Source organism: Danio rerio, chromosome 14 (assembly GCF_049306965.1).
Source record: "Danio rerio strain Tuebingen ecotype United States chromosome 14, GRCz12tu, whole genome shotgun sequence".
Taxonomy (NCBI): Eukaryota; Metazoa; Chordata; class Actinopteri; order Cypriniformes; family Danionidae; genus Danio; species Danio rerio.
This window is the reverse complement of record NC_133189.1, coordinates 502,501-522,500: the sequence shown is the minus strand read 5'-3', so window position 1 is coordinate 522,500 and position 20,000 is coordinate 502,501. Positions and strand designations below refer to the sequence as shown.

Here is a 20,000-nt window from a genome sequence, read left to right as displayed (position 1 = left end):
GTGTTGGCGTGGGTTTCCCCCGGGTGCTCCGGTTTCTCCCAAAGTCCAAACACATGTCCACAGTGCATCCGCTGTGTAAAACATATGCTGTGACAGTTGGCGGTTCATTCCGCTGTGGTGAGCCCTGATAAATAAGGGACTAAGCTGAAGGAAAATGAATGAATGGAATTCACATGAGCAATAGTCTTTTTAGTACAAACGTTCATATCAGATGTATTGCACACAGCTGGACAGCCCAAATGTTGGATGAAAATTTTCAATTCTATAATGACACTTTTCAAGCCAGTGTTGGGTTAATCAACTCAGAGTGTTCTAGATTGCACCTAAATCTCATCGCTCTTGTGTTGTAAAATTAAAAGTATATATATTTGTGCATCTCAGTGGCGCATTAGGTAGCACAATCGCCTCGCAGCAAGAAGGTCACTGGTTCAAGACTCGGCTGGGTCAGTTGGTATTTCTGTGTGGAGTTTGCATGTTCTCCCTGTGTTGGGTTTCCTCTGGGTGCTCCGGTTTCCCCCCGCAAGTCCAAAGACATGTGGTACATGTGAATTGGGTAGGCTAAATAGTGAATGAGTGTGTATGGATGTTTCCCTGTGATGGGTTGCAGCTGGAAGGGCATCCACTGCATAAAACATGTGCTAGATAAGTTGGTGGTTCATTCTGCTGTGGCAACCCCAGATTAATAAAGGGACTAAGCCGAAAAGAAAATGAATGAATGAACATATATATATATATAGATAGATAGATAAAGAGAGAGTATATGAGTCTTAACCCAACACTGAGGGATATTTTTAGCCTTTAACATTTTAAAGACAGTCAGGTTTGTCCATATCTGACCCATATCATTGGGTGAAAACAACCCAGCTTTTTCTCCTGAATATCCTTACTCTTTAATTGTACAATTAAAAGAAAATATATTGTGTGCATTACATTGATGAACAGACTACATCCTTAAAAAAAATTCTCAAACATGGATTAACCAAACGTTGGGTCATTTTTTTTTTACCCAAAAAGTTGGGTTTGTCCATATCTGACCCAGCATTGAGTTACAACAGCCAAGCATTTTACAGTGTAACTTGCATAAAAAAAAATAATCAGTTCATTCCTTCCTTCAGCTTAGTCCCTTTATTCATCAGCGGTCACCACAGTGGAATGAACCGACAACCTATCCAGCACGTTTTACACAGCAGATGTCCTTCTAGCCACAACCCAGCTCTGGGAAACACCCATACACACTCATTCACACACACACACACACACTCATACACTATATGGCCAATTTAAAGACTGTGGGGGAAACCGGAGCACCCGGAGGAAACCCATGTGAACATGAGGAGAACATGCAAACTCCACACAGAAACACCAACTGACCCAGCTGGGAAAATAATAAGTTATGCAGTGTTTTAGATGTGGTAAAGTCGATATAGATATGCAGTATTTTTATTTAGTACATACATTTAAACAGTTGTATAATCAGTGTTAAAGTGTGTGAGGCAGCAGACAGCAGATCTCCCAGGATCAGACACGGGTCACCGTGATTCAGGACTGAATGAATGAGAACACACATACTCACACACACACACACACACACACACACGTTTCCTTGTGCTCATCAGATAAACGCTAAGCTGACACCATGCTAATCTCTTTGTCTTCCCAGTGAGGATGAGGCGATTAGAGCGTGTGCTAGCAGCTTATTAGCATGTGTTATTAGTTCCACTAATCTGCAGGAACAACAGGCTCTGGAGGACTCTGAGCAGCGGGAAATCTGCCCTGTGTTTACCAGCAGCCTTTATTCTACTGTACTGCACACACCATGATCAACTCATGCATGCTGAAGATCAGTGTTAATCACATTCAGTGTTGGGTCAAATAGGGACATACCCAACCGCTGGGTAAAAAAAAATGTCATTTAAATTTAATTGTTTAATAATATGAGCGGTATGAAAGACTAAATAACTTTGAACAAACATGCTTGTCATATTTCTGGAAGAACACTTCTGGACTACACTATATAAATGCTGGATTTTTGTAACCTAATGTTGGGTCAAATATGGACAAACCCAACCGTTGGGTTAAAAAGTGTCATTTAAATTTATTGGAAAAAGTAAACAACTCAACATTTAGTGTAATGTCATTGTGTTCAAATATTTAGAACGATAATAAAGACGAAATAACTTTGAGCAGGCATTTACCCAACACTGCTGGAGGAAGAAGTAAGTAAACAAATGCTGGCTTTATTACCCAGAGTTGGGTCAGATATGAACAAACCCAACATTGGGTTAATTTTTTCAATGGAATATATCTTTAAACTTTTTAACACAGTGGCTCGGTTTGTCCTTATGTGACTCAACTTTGGGTTAAAACAACCCAGCATTGTTTAGATCTTTATTCGACAGTGCACTGATAAACAGACTGTAGTGCTGAGCCATTTAAATGTATTGGAAATGAGTAAGAACAATAACCCGGTGTGTAATGTCCTTGTGTTCAAATATGCAGAACAATATTAACTTTGCTGGAAGAAAACTCGTAACTACAGTAAACAAATGCTGACTTTCTGTTACCCAGCGTTGGGTCAAATATGTACAAACTCAACATTGGGTTCATTTTTTTCAACTGAATTTAACTGTTTTTTTTTAAGATTTATTTTTGGCCTTTATTATATAGGACAGTATTGAGACAGGAAGCAAAGTGTGAGAGCGAGAGAGAGGGTAGGGAAATGTCGTCGAGCCAGGATTCAAACTCGCGACGCCCTGACGTGCTATTGCACCATATGTCGGCGCACTAACCACTAGGCTATTGCGCCGACAACTTTAACTTTTTAACACAATGGTTCAGTTTGTCCTTATCTGACCCAACGTTGGGTTAAAGCCAGCATTTTAAAATCTTTTTTAGACACTGCATGTAGGTAGTGATGTTGCCTCACAGCAAAAAGGTCGCTGGTTCAATCCTCGGCTCAGTTGGCGTTTCTGTGTGGAGTTTGCATGTTCTCCCTGTGTTGGCGTGGGTTTGCTCCGGTTTCGCCAACAGTCCAAAGACATGCGATGCAGGCGAATTGGGTAGGCTAAATTGTCCGTAGTGTATGAGTGTGTGTGTAAATGAGTGTTTGTGGATGTTTCGCAGAGATGGGTTGCGCCTGGAAGGGCATCCGCTGCGTAAACATATGCTGGATAAGTTGGCGGTTCATTCCGCTGTGGGGACCCCAGATTAATAAAGGGACTAAGCTAACAAGAAAATGAGTGAATGAATAGACACTGCATTGGTAAACAGACTGCAGTGCTGAATGCATGCAGCCAATGAGTTTTAATCAGAGCAATTCTCAGCGAGAGTCACTGTAGCCCTCATCTGCTACACAAGCATTAGATCAAATATGGACGAACCCAACCGTTGGGTTAGAAAGTGTCATTTTAATTTATTTAAGAAATGAACAACAACAACACAATGTCTCTAACAGTTTTTTTAAGTGTTCAAATAGACAAAATAACTTTAAGCAAACACTTTCCTAACACTGCTGGAGGAAGAACACTCATAACTACAGTAAACAAATGTTACCCAGTGTAACCCTGCCAGTCCTACACCACCCAACCCGCTCTGAGCTGGGATTGAACCGATGATCTTCCGCATGGGAGTCGGTTGCTCTAACAAGGAGGCTAAAGACCATGACCTCTAGTGTCCATCGCTAGAGCACCTTTAGAGATCAGAGTGAGGTTTACCTGCACAGCACCTACTAGCTGGCCTCCGTTACACTCACCCCCCTAAACCTCACTCCTATCCGGATCACAGCACCAATGTAACCCCGCCGATCCTACACCACCCAACCCGCTCCAAGCTGGGATCGAACCCATGATCTTGCGCATGGGAGTCGGTTGTTCTAACAAGGAGGCTAAAGCACATAGTCTCTAGAGTCTGTCGCTAGTGCACCTTTAGAGATCAGAGGTTTACTTACACAGCACCCACTAGCTGGCCTCCGTTACACCAGCATTGGGTCAAATATAAACAAACCCATCATTGGGTGGATATTTCCAATTAAATGTAACTAAGAACTTTAACTCTGAACTTTTTAATGCAATTGTCCCAAAATTGGGTTAAAACAACACAGCATATTTCACATCGCACCTTTTAAAATCTGAATGTTTGCATGCAGCAGATTTAATCTCACTCGTTCTGTGAGAGATGCAGATGTTTGAGTCTCTATAACCGTCATCTGCTATACTAAAATATGTGTTGGGTCAAACATGGACAAACCCAATTATTTAACCCAATGTTCCGTTAAAACAACACAACATTTTTAATACCACCTAAAGCTCACTACTTTTTTATTGTAAAGTTCACTGTTGTATTCTATCCCTAATCTGCTATATTCTCTAAAAATGCTGGGTTGTTTAAACCAAACCTTGGGTCAAATATGGACAAACCCAACCGTTGGGGTAAAAAATGTAAATTAATGGAAAAATGAACAGCAACAACCCAGTGTATTTTAGAGTGCAATGTCTTTGTGTTCAAACGTGTAGAACATTATTAAAGACAAAATAACACCCATAACTACAGTAAACAAATGTAACCCAATGTTGGGTCAGATATCAACAAATCCAAAATTGGGTTAATTTTTCTATTAAATTTAACTTTGAACTTTTTAACTCAATGGTTTGATTTGTCCTTATTTGACCCAATGGGTTAAAAACAACCCAGCCTTTTTTAGATCGCACCTTGTAAGATCAATAGGATCTGTTTCAGACACTGCATTGATAGTCAGTCTGCAGTGCTGAGTTCATGCATGCAGCAAACGAGTTTTAATTAACATTCGTCCTCAGTGAGAGATGTTTGAGTCTCTCCGTAACCCTCATCTGCTCTTCATTTCGCAGGATCTCCATCGCCCGCTTCACCTTTCTGCCCGCAGGCTTGATATTTTAGCTGTAAATGGCATTCCTTCTGCCGTGTGCCTCACTGTTTTAAGCAGCCGGATTACATCTGTAAACTGTGCCGCCCCCAGCAGCGAAGCACACCCATATTTCAGCATTCCTGAGGGTTTGGGGCACAGATTAATGCTGGAGGCAGATGGCAGAGCAGGGTTGGAGCTGAGATGTTGTGGATTGAGGAGTTAATCTGTGCTGTTAGAATATCATACCATCTGTGTTTAATGAGTTAAGCCGAGCACAAACTCAAATCGTCACACCTGACAAAAGCCAAAGATATTCCCCAGATAACACTCACACTCTGGCACCATCCCTCAGAGTTACCAACAAACACTCACTCAACACTTGTTTACAGTTATCTGCCGTTTAGCAGCTCCCAACATGTGAGTTTTCATGCATTAGTCATTTATAGTGTATTATAGTGCGCATAACTCTTTATTAATGAATGCTGTAATAAACTGTAATAAATGCTGTAGAATACTTTCATTTTAACTACAGTAAACGGTGGTGTATTGTAGTATAATGTACCTATAGTTGCAGAAAACTACAGTTTATATTATTATGGCTCATTTGTTTATATTACTGTAGTTGTTACCATAGCAACTGTATAATAACCACAGCAGATCAGTTACTATAGTGGTTGGGTTACCATAGCAACTGTAGGATCACCACAGCAGATCAGTTACTATAGTGGTTGGGTTACCATAGCAACTGTAGGATCACCACAGCAGATCAGTTACTATAGTGGTTGTGTTACCATAGCAACTGTAGAATCACCACAGCAGATCATTTACTATAGTGGTTGTGTTACCATAGCAACTGTAGAATAACCACAGCAGATCAGTTACTATAGTGGTTGTGTTACTATAGCAACTGAAGAATCCTCACAGCTGATCAATCACAATAGTGGTTGTGTTACCATATCAACTGTAGAATCACCACGGCAGATCAGTTACTATAGTGGTTGTGTTACCATAGCAACTGTAGAATCACCACAGCAGATCAGTTACTATAGTGGTTGTGTTACCATAGCAACTGTAGGATCACCACAGCAGATCAGTTACTATAGCGGTTGTGTTACCATAGCAACTGTGCAATCGCCACAGCAGATCAGTTACTATAGTTGTTGCGTTACCATAGCAACTGTAGAATCACCACATCAATCACTACAGTTGTTGCGTTACCATAGCAACTGTAGAATTACCACAGCAGATCAATGCAAGTACTTTACTTTAGCATGGTTCGAAAACTATCCAAAGCAGAAATATGCAGGCTTGTGGCGTGAAATGAAATCATCTGTGGCAAATCTAAAGCTGATTTATTTCAGAAAGATTTTTCATCAGGTAACTTGTAAGCTGTGTAAACTGCGACTGTTGTTTTCTTTAGTTGTTGTTTGTGTGTTTTTAATTTAAGTCACTCGTTTGTTTACCTAAGTGAAAGTCAGACTTTCATTCTTACCTTTTTTTTTTATTTAAACCATAAAATCTTCCAGTTCCTAACAAACTTACAAGCCAACTGGTGCATAACGCTGTTTTATTTACTTGCCAAAGCCAATTTTTCACAGTCACTGCAGGACCCGGGACTGAAGTCATGGAAGACGGAGACTCGTTGTTAGCCCAGTATTTACAAACATCCTTTTCTCCTGTGTTTGTAGGTCTGCCATCTCTCAGCGGTTCGGGAACCGTGACAGTGCTTGTCGGTGATGTGAATGATAATATCCCATCATTCAGCTCGATGTCTTTCCACACCACCATTCCTGAAGATGCACCGACTGGCACAGACGTCTTGTTGCTCAACAGCTCCGATTCAGACGTGGGACTCAATGGAGTGATCAGGTACTACTGAAACCAAAAGCTACAGTATATGTCAAGGATAAAGTAGATCTAGGAGGTTGTTATCACACAATAAAGCCTGACAGGTTTATCAACAGCCCAATGTGAAGCGCAGCACTGTTGTATAAAACTGAAGGGTTCATTCTGAGAAAATAACCGTCTGGATATACTTTATCCTACTGATTATATGGCATAAATTTTATTTAAAACAATGTTCTGAGCTGTATTTGTTTATAAATTTGTTAATTAAACAACGCTGATGCAAGTGAAAACAGCTGATGGAGTATGCACTAACCTACATATATTTTCAGACACTAGATGGCGCCAAACACTTAAAAAAGTGAAGCTGACAAAAACAGCTGAATGGAGTATACACTAACCTGCACATTATTCAGATACAAGATGGCGCCAAACAGTCAAAAAGCTCAGCATGACAGTCGAGCAGACACATTTGAGTGTGGATGTACATATATGGTAGTGAATATATTCACTGATGATTATTCTCAGTTCCCGAATGAGCCACTGTTATTCAGCGGTTGTTATCTGGGAATAACACACCTTGGAATGTTGTGACTGACTAATCAGATTCAAGTATTTTAGACAGCCGTGTAATGAATATTTATACCACAAGTCTGTTGAATGCTTGATTCTGATTGGCTGATGAGCATTCTAAGGTGAGCGATTATTTCCAGATAAAGTAGTTCCGGCAGGTTTTGAGCAGCTCCACATCACTGCTGAATGATTTCACAGTTACAACAGTCAAAAATCACACCAGAACACAACAGGAGGAGATGTGGAAGAAACTAGTGTACACACAGGAGCTGTTTAAGAAGGACAAACACCTGATAATTGTTGAAACCTGCTGAGGAGACTGGAATATACGTGCAATAATTGACCCAAGGGCTTATCTACTAGTAATTCAATCACCTGCCGTCAGTTATTCCTTACTTACTTAATAGTTTCTTCATGACTGCCCCCCTCCAAAAAAAAGCCACGTCACGCAAAAACACTACCCATCACTTGCGCATCTCTAAAGTCCCCCTGCGTGAGCTCATGTGGGGGCAACGTGTTCCACTTTCCCAAAACATGCTAATGAAGATGATAATGAAGTATGACAGATAGATCCGAGCCAATCGGGGGGATTTGACAGTAGGGGGCTTCAGTTCTTAAAGGGACAGTTCACCCAAATCTTTAAATTCTGTCATCATATCCTTGTCCTCTACTTGTTCCAAACCTGATGTTGAAAACAAAGGAAAATATGCTGAAGAATGCTGGAAAAAGCAGCCCCTGACTTCAATATTATTTCTGTCCCCTCTATTGAAGTCAATAGCTGCATTTTCCAGCATTCTTCACAATTTTAGTCCAGCAAAAGAGGGAATGTTTACAACCACTATGATAAATAATCTTCGTTTTTTGGGCGAACTTTCTCGTTAATAGTTTACAGAACCATCTCGATCCATCATAGTTCTCACAGATCATGTGGCGTTCATGAACTGTGCAGAAGATGCGTGACTGTGGGTGATGTTGTCATCTTGCTAGGGTTGTTTTTTCACACGTTGTTCCGTAATGTGAGGAATTCCCATCTCACTGACACAGTCGCACAGTGAAGTTGCCATGTGTGCATGTTGCTGTCAGAACACATTTGTGTCACAAGCCCCAAAAATGAACCCCACTGAAACTCAAAGCAGCATGGGAACGGCTCGAAAGGGGTGTTTCTGATTAACGCAAGATGCTTAGCTCAGACAATGTGCTTTAGGAGTTATGAAAAGACATTTCTGCCACATAAGATACAAAGCTTAGAGGTTTTGCTTCTAAGAATTTGCCTCAAGGCAGGTGCCAACATGATACAGACAGAAAAATATATAAATTTGTAGCCTTCTTGTAGCACAAATTGTTATAGCAAAGCTAAAGTCGTGAGTTTGACTGCTTGGAAATGCAAGCACTGATTAAATTTATACATTGAAAAGTACTGTACGCAGTGTTGGTTAAGTTTCGCTTCTAATGACTTTTTTTTCTGAAAAATAACTTTACTCAAAAGGTGAATTACATAAGTTGACTACTTAAACCTAATATACATCTCAAAGCATATCATATATTGACAATTTATAGTTTTTCAAGTTACTTTACAGCTAATTACAACCAACACTGGGTGACTGTAAGCCACTTTGAGTGAATACATAAATATACATAACAGTAAGAATCAAATGTTTTGATGTGTGTCTAGTTGACAAAGAACATATTTGATTTACAAAGCTGACAGAAACGAAAACAGCTGATGAAGTATACACTAACCTGTGCATTATTCAGACACTAGATGGAGATACACAGTCAAAAACACAACAGAGACTAAAACAGCTGATGGAGTATACACTAACCTGTGCATTAATGAGACACTAGATGGAGACAAACAGTCAAAAACACAACAGACACTAAAACAGCTGATGGAGTATACACTAACCTGCGCATTATTCAGACACTAGATGGAGACAAACAGTCAAAAACACAACAGAGACTAAAACAGCTGATGGAGTATACACTAACCCTTGCATTATTCAGACACTAGATGGGGACAAACAGTCAAAAACACAACAGAAACTAAAACAGCTGATGGAGTATACACTAACCTGCGCATTATTCAGACACTAGATGGAGACACAGTCAAAAACACAACAGACACTAAACAGCTGATGGAGTATACACTAACCCTTGCATTATTCAGACACTAGATGGAGACAAACAGTCAAAAACACAACAGAGACTAAAACAGCTGATGGAGTATACACTTTCCTGTGCATTATTCAGACAAAGAACATATTTGATTTAATGGATAAACCGAATTTGCTCTGTTTGTGATTTGCAGCTACAGTCTGAGTGGTGGAGATGGTCAGTTCTCCATTAACCCGTCCACAGGACTGATCATTACAAGCTCCTTGTTGGATCGAGAGACACGAGCGAGTTACCAGCTGCTGGTAGTGGCATCAGACGGAGGGCAGCCCACGCCACTATCCAGCTCTGCTACAGTGTCCGTGGTGGTGGCAGATATCAACGATAACCCTCCGCGGTTTCACCATCATCCATACGTCACACACATACCTGCCTCTACTTCCACAGGTGGGTCTTCTATGATGCACGGATGCACTTAATTTACTCTGTCTGATCTGTAAGTAATGGCTTTTAATCTGTTGTTTTCAGGCTCACTCGTCTTTGCGGTCACGGTAACAGATGAAGATTCTGGATCAAATTCCCAACTTCACTATTCCCTCACCGGACGCAATTCAGAAAAGTTCAAGATAGACCCAATCAGAGGTGCCATCACTGCCAGTGAAAAACTCACAGGGAGTTCAGAGGTCACTTTCACGGTCCATGTAAAAGATGGAGGGACCAATCCTAAAACAGACAGCACAACGGTTACAGTTCGCTTCGTTACTGGAGGAGACTTCCCACATATTAAACTCAAGGACAAAGCCTTCACCTTCCCAGAAAACCAACCCACAAACACCATTGTGACTAAGGTGACTGGGTCCTCACCTAGGGCAGGTCCTTTGTCGTATTACATAGCAAGTGGAAACCTGGACAATGCCTTCCACATAGATCAACTTTCAGGGGAGCTGTCTATCAGAAAACCTCTGGACTATGAGAATATTGAGAAGTACGTTTTGTGGATTGAGGCTCGAGATCAAGGATTCCCTCCTTATTCCGCATATGAAAAAGTAGAGATCGCAGTGTTGGATGTTAACGATAACCACCCTGTTTTTGAGCAAGAGCCATTCCATGCTGAGATTTTAGAAAATCTCTCACCTCAACGTGTGCTTGTAGTCTCCGCTTTAGACCAGGATAGCGGACCAAATGGGCAGCTGGAATATGCCATAATTGATGGAAACAAAGAAAACAGTTTTAACATCAACCGGGCAACTGGGGAAATCCGCACAACACGACCACTGGATCGAGAAAAGGTTGCTCAGTATTCCTTGAGAGTGAAGGCAACAGATAGAGGCATGCCTCCGAAAAGTACAGCAGTCAAAGTCTTAATCAGTGTGTTGGATGTTAATGATAACGCTCCCAGATTCTCAAAAATCTTCAGCGCCACTGTACCTGAAAACGCACCAGTGGGATTCACTGTCACCCGAGTGACCACCACGGATGAGGATGCAGGTGCTAATGCTATAAGCCGATACTCCATCACTGACGCAAGTCTTCCCTTCATCATCCACCCCAGCACAGGAGACATCACGATCAGTAGACCTCTGAACAGAGAAGACACAGACCACTACATTGCCAAAGTCTCAGCACACGATTCAGGGTGGACTGTTAGCACAGATGTCACGATATTTGTAACAGATATTAACGATAACGCCCCAAGATTTAGCAAGCCATCATATTATTTAGACTACCCTGAGCTAACTGAGATTGGCTCCATTGTGACACAAGTCTCCGCAACAGATCCTGACGAGGGATTCAATGGGAAAATATTTTACTTTATCAGATCTCAAACGGAGTACTTCCGAATCAACTCCAGTTCTGGTGAGATCTTCATTAAACAGCAGCTGAGGTATCAAAACTCTAGTGGCCACAACAACATCAATGTAAACCGGCATAGTTTCATTGTCACTGCTTCAGACCGAGGCATCAAGCCGCTCATGAGCGAAACCACAGTTATGATCAACGTAGTTGATAGCAATGATAACCCACCCACATTCGAATCTCCTTCATACTTCACTCCTGTTACTAAAAGTGTGAAGGTCGGTACCAGACTTCTCAAAGTAACAGCCTACGATAAGAAGGACTTTGGGCTCAACTCTGAAATAGAGTATGCGATATCTGGAGGTAACAGTTCCAACAAGTTCCGCTTGGATAAACAAACTGGATCAGTTACAGTAGCCTCCTCCCTCGCTGCAGACACAAATAAAGTTTACCTGCTTGAAATAACGGCGAGTGACAAAGGGAACCCTCCTCTCTCTGATAGGACAACAGTGAAAATAGCTGTGACAGAAGAGAACCATCATACTCCTGAGTTTTCACAGAACCAAGTAACCGTCACGGTGTCTGAAGCTCTGACTGTCGGCACAGCAATCCGTACACTTTCAGCTCGAGATAAAGACAAGGACAAACAAATGAATGGCCTTATCACGTACAACATCTCATCAGGTAATGACGATGGCTTGTTTTCAGTTCACAGTCAAACTGGTGTTTTATCCCTAGCAAAGACACTGGATTACGAAACAAAACAGAAGCATGAACTCAGAGTGTCTGCAACAGACGGAGGGTGGATCGCCAAGACAAGCTATGTCACAGTTAACATCCAGGTCACTGATGTAAATGATAACCCCCCTGTGTTTGACCCAGTTGAATACTTCCCAGTCGTTCAGGAGAATGTCCCCAGTGGCACTACTGTGGTTAAAATGAATGCAACTGATAAAGACTCGGGTTCAAACGCCCTGATGGCATACGTGATTCAGTCCTCAGACAGTGACTTGTTCATAATTGACCCCAATACAGGAATCATCACTACACAAGGTTTCCTGGACTATGAAGCTAAACAGGTGTACCACCTGACTGTCAAAGCCTTTAACGTACCAGATGAAGAAAGATGCAGCTTTGCATATGTTAACATTCAGCTGAAAGGTGCTAATGAGTACGTCCCGCGTTTTGTGTCAAAGCAGTACTACTTTGAGATCTCAGAGGCAGCGCCTAAAGGCACAGTTGTTGGGGAGGTGTTTGCTAGCGACAGAGACTTGGGAGAAGATGGTGTAGTGTATTACCTGATTTTTGGGAGAAGCAGAAAAAGGGGGTTCAGCATTAATAAGAAAACAGGCCAGATCTACGTCTCAGGATCACTTGATCGCGAAAAAGAAGAGAAGATTTCCCTGAAAGTCTTAGCTAAGAACGCAGGCAGCATAAGGGGGGCAGATATTGATGAGGTGCTTGTGAACATTACAGTTCTGGACGCCAACGATCCTCCGGTATTCACCCAGGAACTCTATGACGTTCAGGTGAATGAGGGTCTGTCTCCTGGTGGCCTGGTTACATTTGTTAGTGCTGAGGATTCAGATTCTGTACCTAGCTGGAGCAGATTCACCTATGCCATCGCTGCCAACCATGAAAGAAATACCTTCACCATCAACCCCCAGACAGGACAGGTGTCTGTTGCATCAGAACTGGACCGGGAAACTGTCCCCGTGTATAACCTCACCATCCTGGCAGTCGACTCAGGTTCTCCAGCTGCCACTGGTAGTGCCATTTTAATTGTGACCCTTGAAGATATTAACGATAACGGACCGACTTTGGTGACTACATATGGGGAGGTGATGGAGAACCAGAGGGCAGGAACACCTGTGATGACACTCAGTTCAAGAGATCCAGATCTTGCACCAAATCAAGGCCCATTCACATACAGTCTCGTCAGCACAGGGGCAGCATCCAGCTACTTCACCATCAGTCCAACTGGGGAGCTCACCACCAGCCGGGAGGTCGACCGAGAGCAGATAAGCGATTTCTACCTCTCTGTGCTCATCAAAGACTCAGGAATTCCTCAGATGTCCTCAACAGGAACTGTCCACATCAAAGTCAATGATCAGAATGATAATCCCTCGGAGTCTCGCTCTGTGGAGATCTATGTCCATTATTTTGGAAATATGTTCCCTGGAGGATCCCTGGGGGTGGTGAAGCCACAGGATCCGGATATCCAAGACACGTTTCAGTGTTCTCTGACTCCGCCAGCGGCTCTCCTCTTCAGCATTCCCACCGGAACCTGTGACCTCATCTCTAACAGTCGCTCCACAGATGGAACGTTTGATTTATCAGTGCGTAGCAACGATGGCGTCCACAGTGCTGTCAACAGCCATGTGCGTGTTTTCTTCATTGGGTTTAACAATGCCACAGTGGACAACAGCATCCTGATACGTGTCACCACCAAAAGCGCAAGTGACTTCCTTTCCAATCACTACCTCAGTTTCTTGCGCATCGCCAATTCACAGTTAGCCGGTCTAGGCACTGGAGTCCAGATCTATGGGGTGTTTGAACTTAACAACAGTACTTTTTTAACAGCTGCAGTCAAGAGAGGTCACAGCCAGTACGTCAATCCAAGTGGAGTAGCAACATTCTTCCAGAGCATTAAAGAGGTTCTGCACAGACAAAGTGGAGTTAAGATTGACTCCGTGGACCATGATCCCTGCTCCCACAATCCATGTCAAAATGGGGGCAGCTGCAAGAGGCGGCTGGGTGTTGGCCCAGAAATGAAGACTGAGGAGAGTGTCCCGGTTATCCTCGTCTCAAATCAGCCCCTACAGCCGTACGCCTGTAACTGCAGGCCAGGGTATGCCGGTGCCCTTTGTGAAACGGATATCGATGAGTGCCAGCCGACACCTTGCCACAATGGTGGAACTTGCCACAACTTGGTGGGAGGATTCTCATGCACGTGCCCAGACGGTTTCACTGGGATGGCTTGTGAGAGGGACGTCAACGAGTGCCTTTCGAACCCATGCCAGAATGGGGCACTATGCCAGAATTACCCCGGAGGCTTTAACTGCCTGTGCAAGTCTGGATTTGCAGGTACAGTCTAACCATAATTAGCATTTTGCCAGTAACACAGATGTTAGTCGAGGCACACAGCTTGCACACAAGTTTGTTAACATTTTAGGCCAAGAAAAATATTTGCTTCTAAGTAATTGGAGGGGTGTTGTAACCCAAGCATACAGTGGCCCTTGCCAAAAGCAGTTTGCTGTTAGGGTCACAGACTGGGAGGTATCAGCTGTGATGCAGATCAACTTGTCATGTTTACTTTAATGAAAGGAGATCATCAGATTCTCACCCTAATAAGGACATAGAAGGCCACGAACCGCCCTCAGATTTCATGAGTGTTTTTGAGTTGATCTGTGTGTATATTGTTTGACTCTGAGAGAGATCTATGAGTTTAAGAGCCATCTGGCTGTATTTGGTCTATTTTATAGCATAGGAAAAAATGCATTGATTTTTTTTTTTAAATGCAGAGATCTATTGAGGGAGAAAATCATCTATGTAAAAGGCTTTGTTATGTAGCGTGAGGCATGTTTTTAAATCTGTGATGAATACTTTATTTGAGTGACACTAAATGTGTTTATGGAAGCGCAGTCTGTGTTTGTGATGGTCAGCTTTGCATAAGCACGTGTGATAGCCTTGACTTGAATCCGCTCTGTTTGGGCAGGTGTTGGCTGTAGCTTTTGGACATTGTTTTCAAGATGGAGACATAACAGACGTTTAGTTTCAGGCTCTGAGTCATTACCATTCATTTTTTTGTACTCTGATCATAACAAACGCCTGCAGTGTGTTCACATCAGGCCCCAGATGAATGGGGCTGCTAGCGAATTACACCTATTGACTTACAGTAGTGTGCATGCACTCCAGTTGAACCCCACACTTCCTGTTATGCTAGCGGTGATGGAGTTTTCGATGAGTCTTCATGCCATTTGTCTTCGAGTGCTGCATGCACAAGCAGAACATTGAGCTCAAATTAAGTTCATGCTTGATTGTTTGTATGTGCATCTTGTTTTATTTGTGTGTGTGTGTGTGTGTGTTATATCAGCAACTCTCTCATGGGTCTCCCAGAACCAGTCCATCTGATGTATATGTGCACAGCTTATATCAGGGGTCACCAAACTTGTTCCTGGAGGGCCGGTGTCTTACAGATTTTAACTCCAACCCTAATCAAACACACCTGAACAAGCTAATCAAGGTCTTACTAGGTATACTTAAAACACCCAGGCAGGTGTGTTGAGGCAAGTTAGACCCTGCAGGGACACCCGCCCTCCTGGACCGGGATTGGTGACTCCTGGCTTATACCTTCCTGACAGACTTTTACCATCTCTTTCTTAGAATTGTGGGTCATTTTACAAGGTGTAAGACTTCAAGCTGTTTGTATTAAAAAGATAAAGTGCCCGAGCCATGTGTGTGAGAGAAAGAAAACACAAGGGATTGTGGGAGCCCCATGTGAGAACGGTCATTTCCATGTGTGTCATGCTCACCTCATTGTTTTCATTGGTGTTGTTTCATGACTTCAGGGAAAGCCTGTGACTCCGTCATCAATTACTGTGAGTGTAACCCCTGTTTTAATGGGGGTTCCTGCCAGAACCGTGTGGAAGGCTATTACTGTCACTGTCCTTTTGGTAAGTCATCATTTCAGCCAGCTCAAGGTCCTGCACTTAATACTAGACTGTGTGTGAGACTGTAATAGAAGATGCAGAAACAAATGTGTTGTAGATTACAGATAATGAACTGCAGTGTGAAGTCGTCAGTTCACACATACCATGTTAACTGGCCATCCATATTTTCTGCTCGGCACTTCGGATGTCATGAATTGCCTTGAATTTCTCCCTGCGAGAAATTCTCGCGCCGCAGACAGTCACTAAATCACTCTCTCAATCCCCCGCAGGTGTGTTTGGAAAGCACTGTGAACTCAACAGTTACGGATTTGAGGAGCTCTCCTACATGGAGTTTCCCAGCCTCGACCCCAACAACAACTACATCTATATCAAGTTCGCCACACTGAAGGAAAACGCCTTGCTCATGTACAATCACGATAATCAAACCGGGGACAAGGCGGAGTTTCTGGCCCTGGAGATCTTGGAAGGCAGAATGAGGTTCTCGTTTAACTTGGGAAGCGGTGCCTACAAGCTCATGACGAGCATCCGGGTCTCGGACGGCCAGTTCCACACGGTCATCGCCAGAAGGGCAGGAATGGTGAGTCCTTTCTGTCTGTCGATCTGTTCACAAGCTACTGAAGTGCTTCAAAACAGTTGTCTTGACTTTTATGGCAATGCGGTGGCGCAATGGGTAGCACTTTCGCCTCACAGAAAGAAGATTGCTGGTTCGACCCTCGGCTTGGTCAGTTCTGTGTGGAGTTTGCATGTTTTCCCTGTGTTCGTGTGGGTTTCCGCCGGGTGCTCCGGTTTCCCCCACAGTCCAAACACATGTAGTACAGATGAATTGAGTATGCTAAAATTGACCATTGTGTATATGAATAAGTGTGTATGGGTGTTTTCCTAGTGGTTGCAGCTGGAAGGGCATCCACTGCGTAAAACATATGCTGGATAAGTTGGCGGTTCATTCTGCTGTGGCGACCCCAGATTAATAAAGGAACTAAGCCCAAAATGAATGAATGATTTTTATTCTGTGATCTTGGGTTTCATTCATTCATTTTCTTGTCGGCTTAGTCCCTTTATTAATCCGGGGTCGCCACAGCGGAATGAACCGTCAACTTATCCAGCAAGGGTTAGGGTTCCCATCTCTGGGAAACATCCACACACACATTCACACACACACACTCATACACTACGGACAATTTAGCCTACCCAATTCACCTGTACCGCATGTCTTTGGACTGTGGGGGAAACTGGAGCACCCGAAGGAAACGCGAAGGCAGGGAGAACATGCAAACTCCACACAGAAACGGCGAGGTTCAAACCAGCGACCTTCTTGCTGTGAGGCGACAGCACTACCTACTGTGCCACTGCCTCGCCCTGTTCTTGGGTTTTTAGAAAGTAAGCAATCTCCAGCTGGTTGATCTTTAAGGTTTTTCACACTGCACTAAGCATGTTCCAGTTCCCCTGTGAACCACAGTGCACCGCCCCCCCACACTCCTCCAGCATCTTTGACCTGAAAAACTCTGAAGAGCCTGTTTTAGTTCAGAAATACAGGTCTTGTGTCTTGTGTAGTCAGATTGAAATGCGGACTTTGGAAAACAGAGGCTGAGCTATCCACAACTGCCCTCTGATTGGTCGTTTATTGGGCTATTGGACTATTGCAAATCATTCACTGATCATATGATCATCAAACATGATAAATGCAGAAGCCAGCAAAAAATTATGTCTATAGTGAGCATGAATATATATATATATATATAAATATATTATAATAGTAGTGTGCAGGGGGACTTTATTTTAATTGAAATGCATGGACATGGAGTGTTTTCAGTCAAACATGCAGTGTTAAAATGATTATGCACTAGTGTAAATACACCCTGAGTACATGAATGATTATCTAAGACCTTTAGTTCAGGATTTGTAAGATTATAAACTCAGACGTCTGCTGTGAATTTAGCATCATCCCAAAGAATGTGTTTAATCACCAGGAATTATGGAGATTTTCCCTTCACAGGCGTCCCCATGAGAAACAACTGCCATCTGAATGGAGCTTTACAGATTTTTGGTGCTATTATAGTAATGAAATGCCAAAAATGTACAGTGTGAGAACATGCAAAGGAGAACGTTAACCCGTGCTCTGTTAAAGGGGCAGTTCACCTTTTCACTCGCCCCATTGGCAGATTATTCTGCTTGTTTTAAGGAAAAACTCACTTCATTTTGGATTCGTTATTTGTGTAAACGAGACAAGATTTGTTATTCGTCTAGAAAATGCTCCTTTATTTAAGAATTTTTAAATATTTAGACTATAAACTCTAAGGAAGGCATTTTCAAACAAATTGCATGTTTCTGGCATCTCGTCGTGTTGTCAGAACACAGTGTTAAAGTCTAAACTCTTATCAGTCTGTAGTTGTTTATCATGCGTTGGTAAAAAGTCATGCAGCTCCTCAGCATTGTGCTGTCCGACTGATATGAGCATTTTTCCTGTGTGTCGTGGGCCTCAGCGAAGGCCTGAGAACCGGCCCCGGCGGTGCAATAAAGAGAACCTGATCCGTGTGTTTGGAGAAGCGGATGTGGGTCACTTCGGTGGTTCTGTAGGACTCTTTTCTTTTTTCTCTCTAGACGTGAGCTTGAGCAGATGTTAAAGTCATACACGGCCCCTTGTTTTCCCCCCGTGGAGAGAGCCGGACTCTGACAGTCAAGGGTACTGTTGTTTAGTTAAGACGTCCCAGTTTACCCCGCAGCCAGATGCGCTGGATTCTGGCACGCTGTCTCCGGGGCTCCTGCAAAAACTGCTTCTCTTTCTTTGAGTTTGTGTCTTGTTTCTAGTCCAAATGTCTACAAATTCTGAAATCAAGAAGCATTTAATAGACAAGCAAAAATATAGTGTTGTTATTAGAAATAATGAGTGTAAATGAAGTGAGATTTTCCTTAAAACAAGCTGAATAGTCTGACAGTGGAGAGAAAGTATCTTGCTTTTCCTTTTGACATGAGATTATTTTGCAGTGCATACAGTATTAAGTGATTATGTCAGTTTATTATAATGTATTATGTCAACAAAGCTCATCAAAGTAGTGTTTCCACCTTGAATTATTTTGTTAAATCAATTAATTAGAATTTTCAATTGCAGCATCATTTCAATTAAAATGCCTGGATTTATTTTTGGATTGCAGATATTACATTTTAAATTGCATGCAGTATATTGCACTTATCTGGGTAAAAATGGGAGGTTTAACCCAACATTGCAATTAGGTATCATTGCAGCCCAAAGACCTCCAAGCGGGAGGGATTGGCTGGGTGACCTCCAAGTGGGAGGGACTTACGCCGCAAGTAGGTGTAGTAGACATTAATAAAACCCAACAGGTTACTGTGAGGTTGGGTTTAGGATTGGGGTAGGTGTAGACATTAATAATACACAATAGGTTGTGTCTTTTATGTGTCATTTAAAAGACATTAATTAAATGAAAACTTCAGGTTTGTACAGTCCACCTGGAGCTCAAGTCCCACCCACTTGTAGTTGGCTCTGACCTCCGTTTATACCCTTCTCTAACACTGGGTCAGATATGGACAAACTCAGCCATTGGGTTAAAAATGCAATTTTTCAAAAAAAAAACTCAGCCCATCATTGTGTTTACACTGCAAGAAAAACGCTTAGTTAAAATGCTTCAAATATCTAAAAACTCTTAAAATAAAGGAGCATTTTCTAGACAAATAAGGACAAATCTTGGCTGTTTCTAAATTCCAAGATGGCAGAGAACAGACTTGCGTTCTTGTGGAGGGCGGTCTTGCCAGGTGTCCTCGGAAGAACGAACTCAGGAGACCGCAAGGGCAGAGAACGCGTCCTTTGAGAAATGGGATGCTGCGTTCTTCCTGATGGTCATGTGAACTTCACACATTTTAAATGGAAGTTATTAAAACATTAAAGCATCCATACAACGATTTATTGCATTTCCCCTCTTAAAAATATATACTTTGCATAAAAACATTATAAATAAACTCTGCACAATATAAATAAAACAAATTTTAATACGAATTTCAGCAAACAAACACCCTTAATGTGTTTATTCCTTTATTAAGATGTTCATGGTAATGTTTACTTTCACCGTTTACAGAAACTCCTGAGGTAAATAAGTGATATCTCTGAA

At 42.4% G+C, this 20,000-nt stretch overlaps 1 protein-coding gene across 2 annotated transcripts in view; it reads left to right on the top strand.

The window, feature by feature from the left end:
• Positions 1–20,000, top strand: part of fat4 (FAT atypical cadherin 4) — a 104,215-nt gene that overhangs the window by 68,461 nt on the left and 15,754 nt on the right. Inside the window, exons 8-12 of one of the 2 annotated variants that reach the window (XM_073922401.1) lie at positions 6,568–6,748; positions 9,606–9,856; positions 9,938–14,293; positions 15,778–15,882; positions 16,149–16,456. In XM_073922401.1, coding sequence (XP_073778502.1) covers positions 6,568–6,748; positions 9,606–9,856; positions 9,938–14,293; positions 15,778–15,882; positions 16,149–16,456 — 5,201 coding nt within the window. The remainder of the gene's footprint in view (positions 1–6,567; positions 6,749–9,605; positions 9,857–9,937; positions 14,294–15,777; positions 15,883–16,148; positions 16,457–20,000) is intronic. The other variant, XM_073922402.1, reaches the window with a different exon arrangement.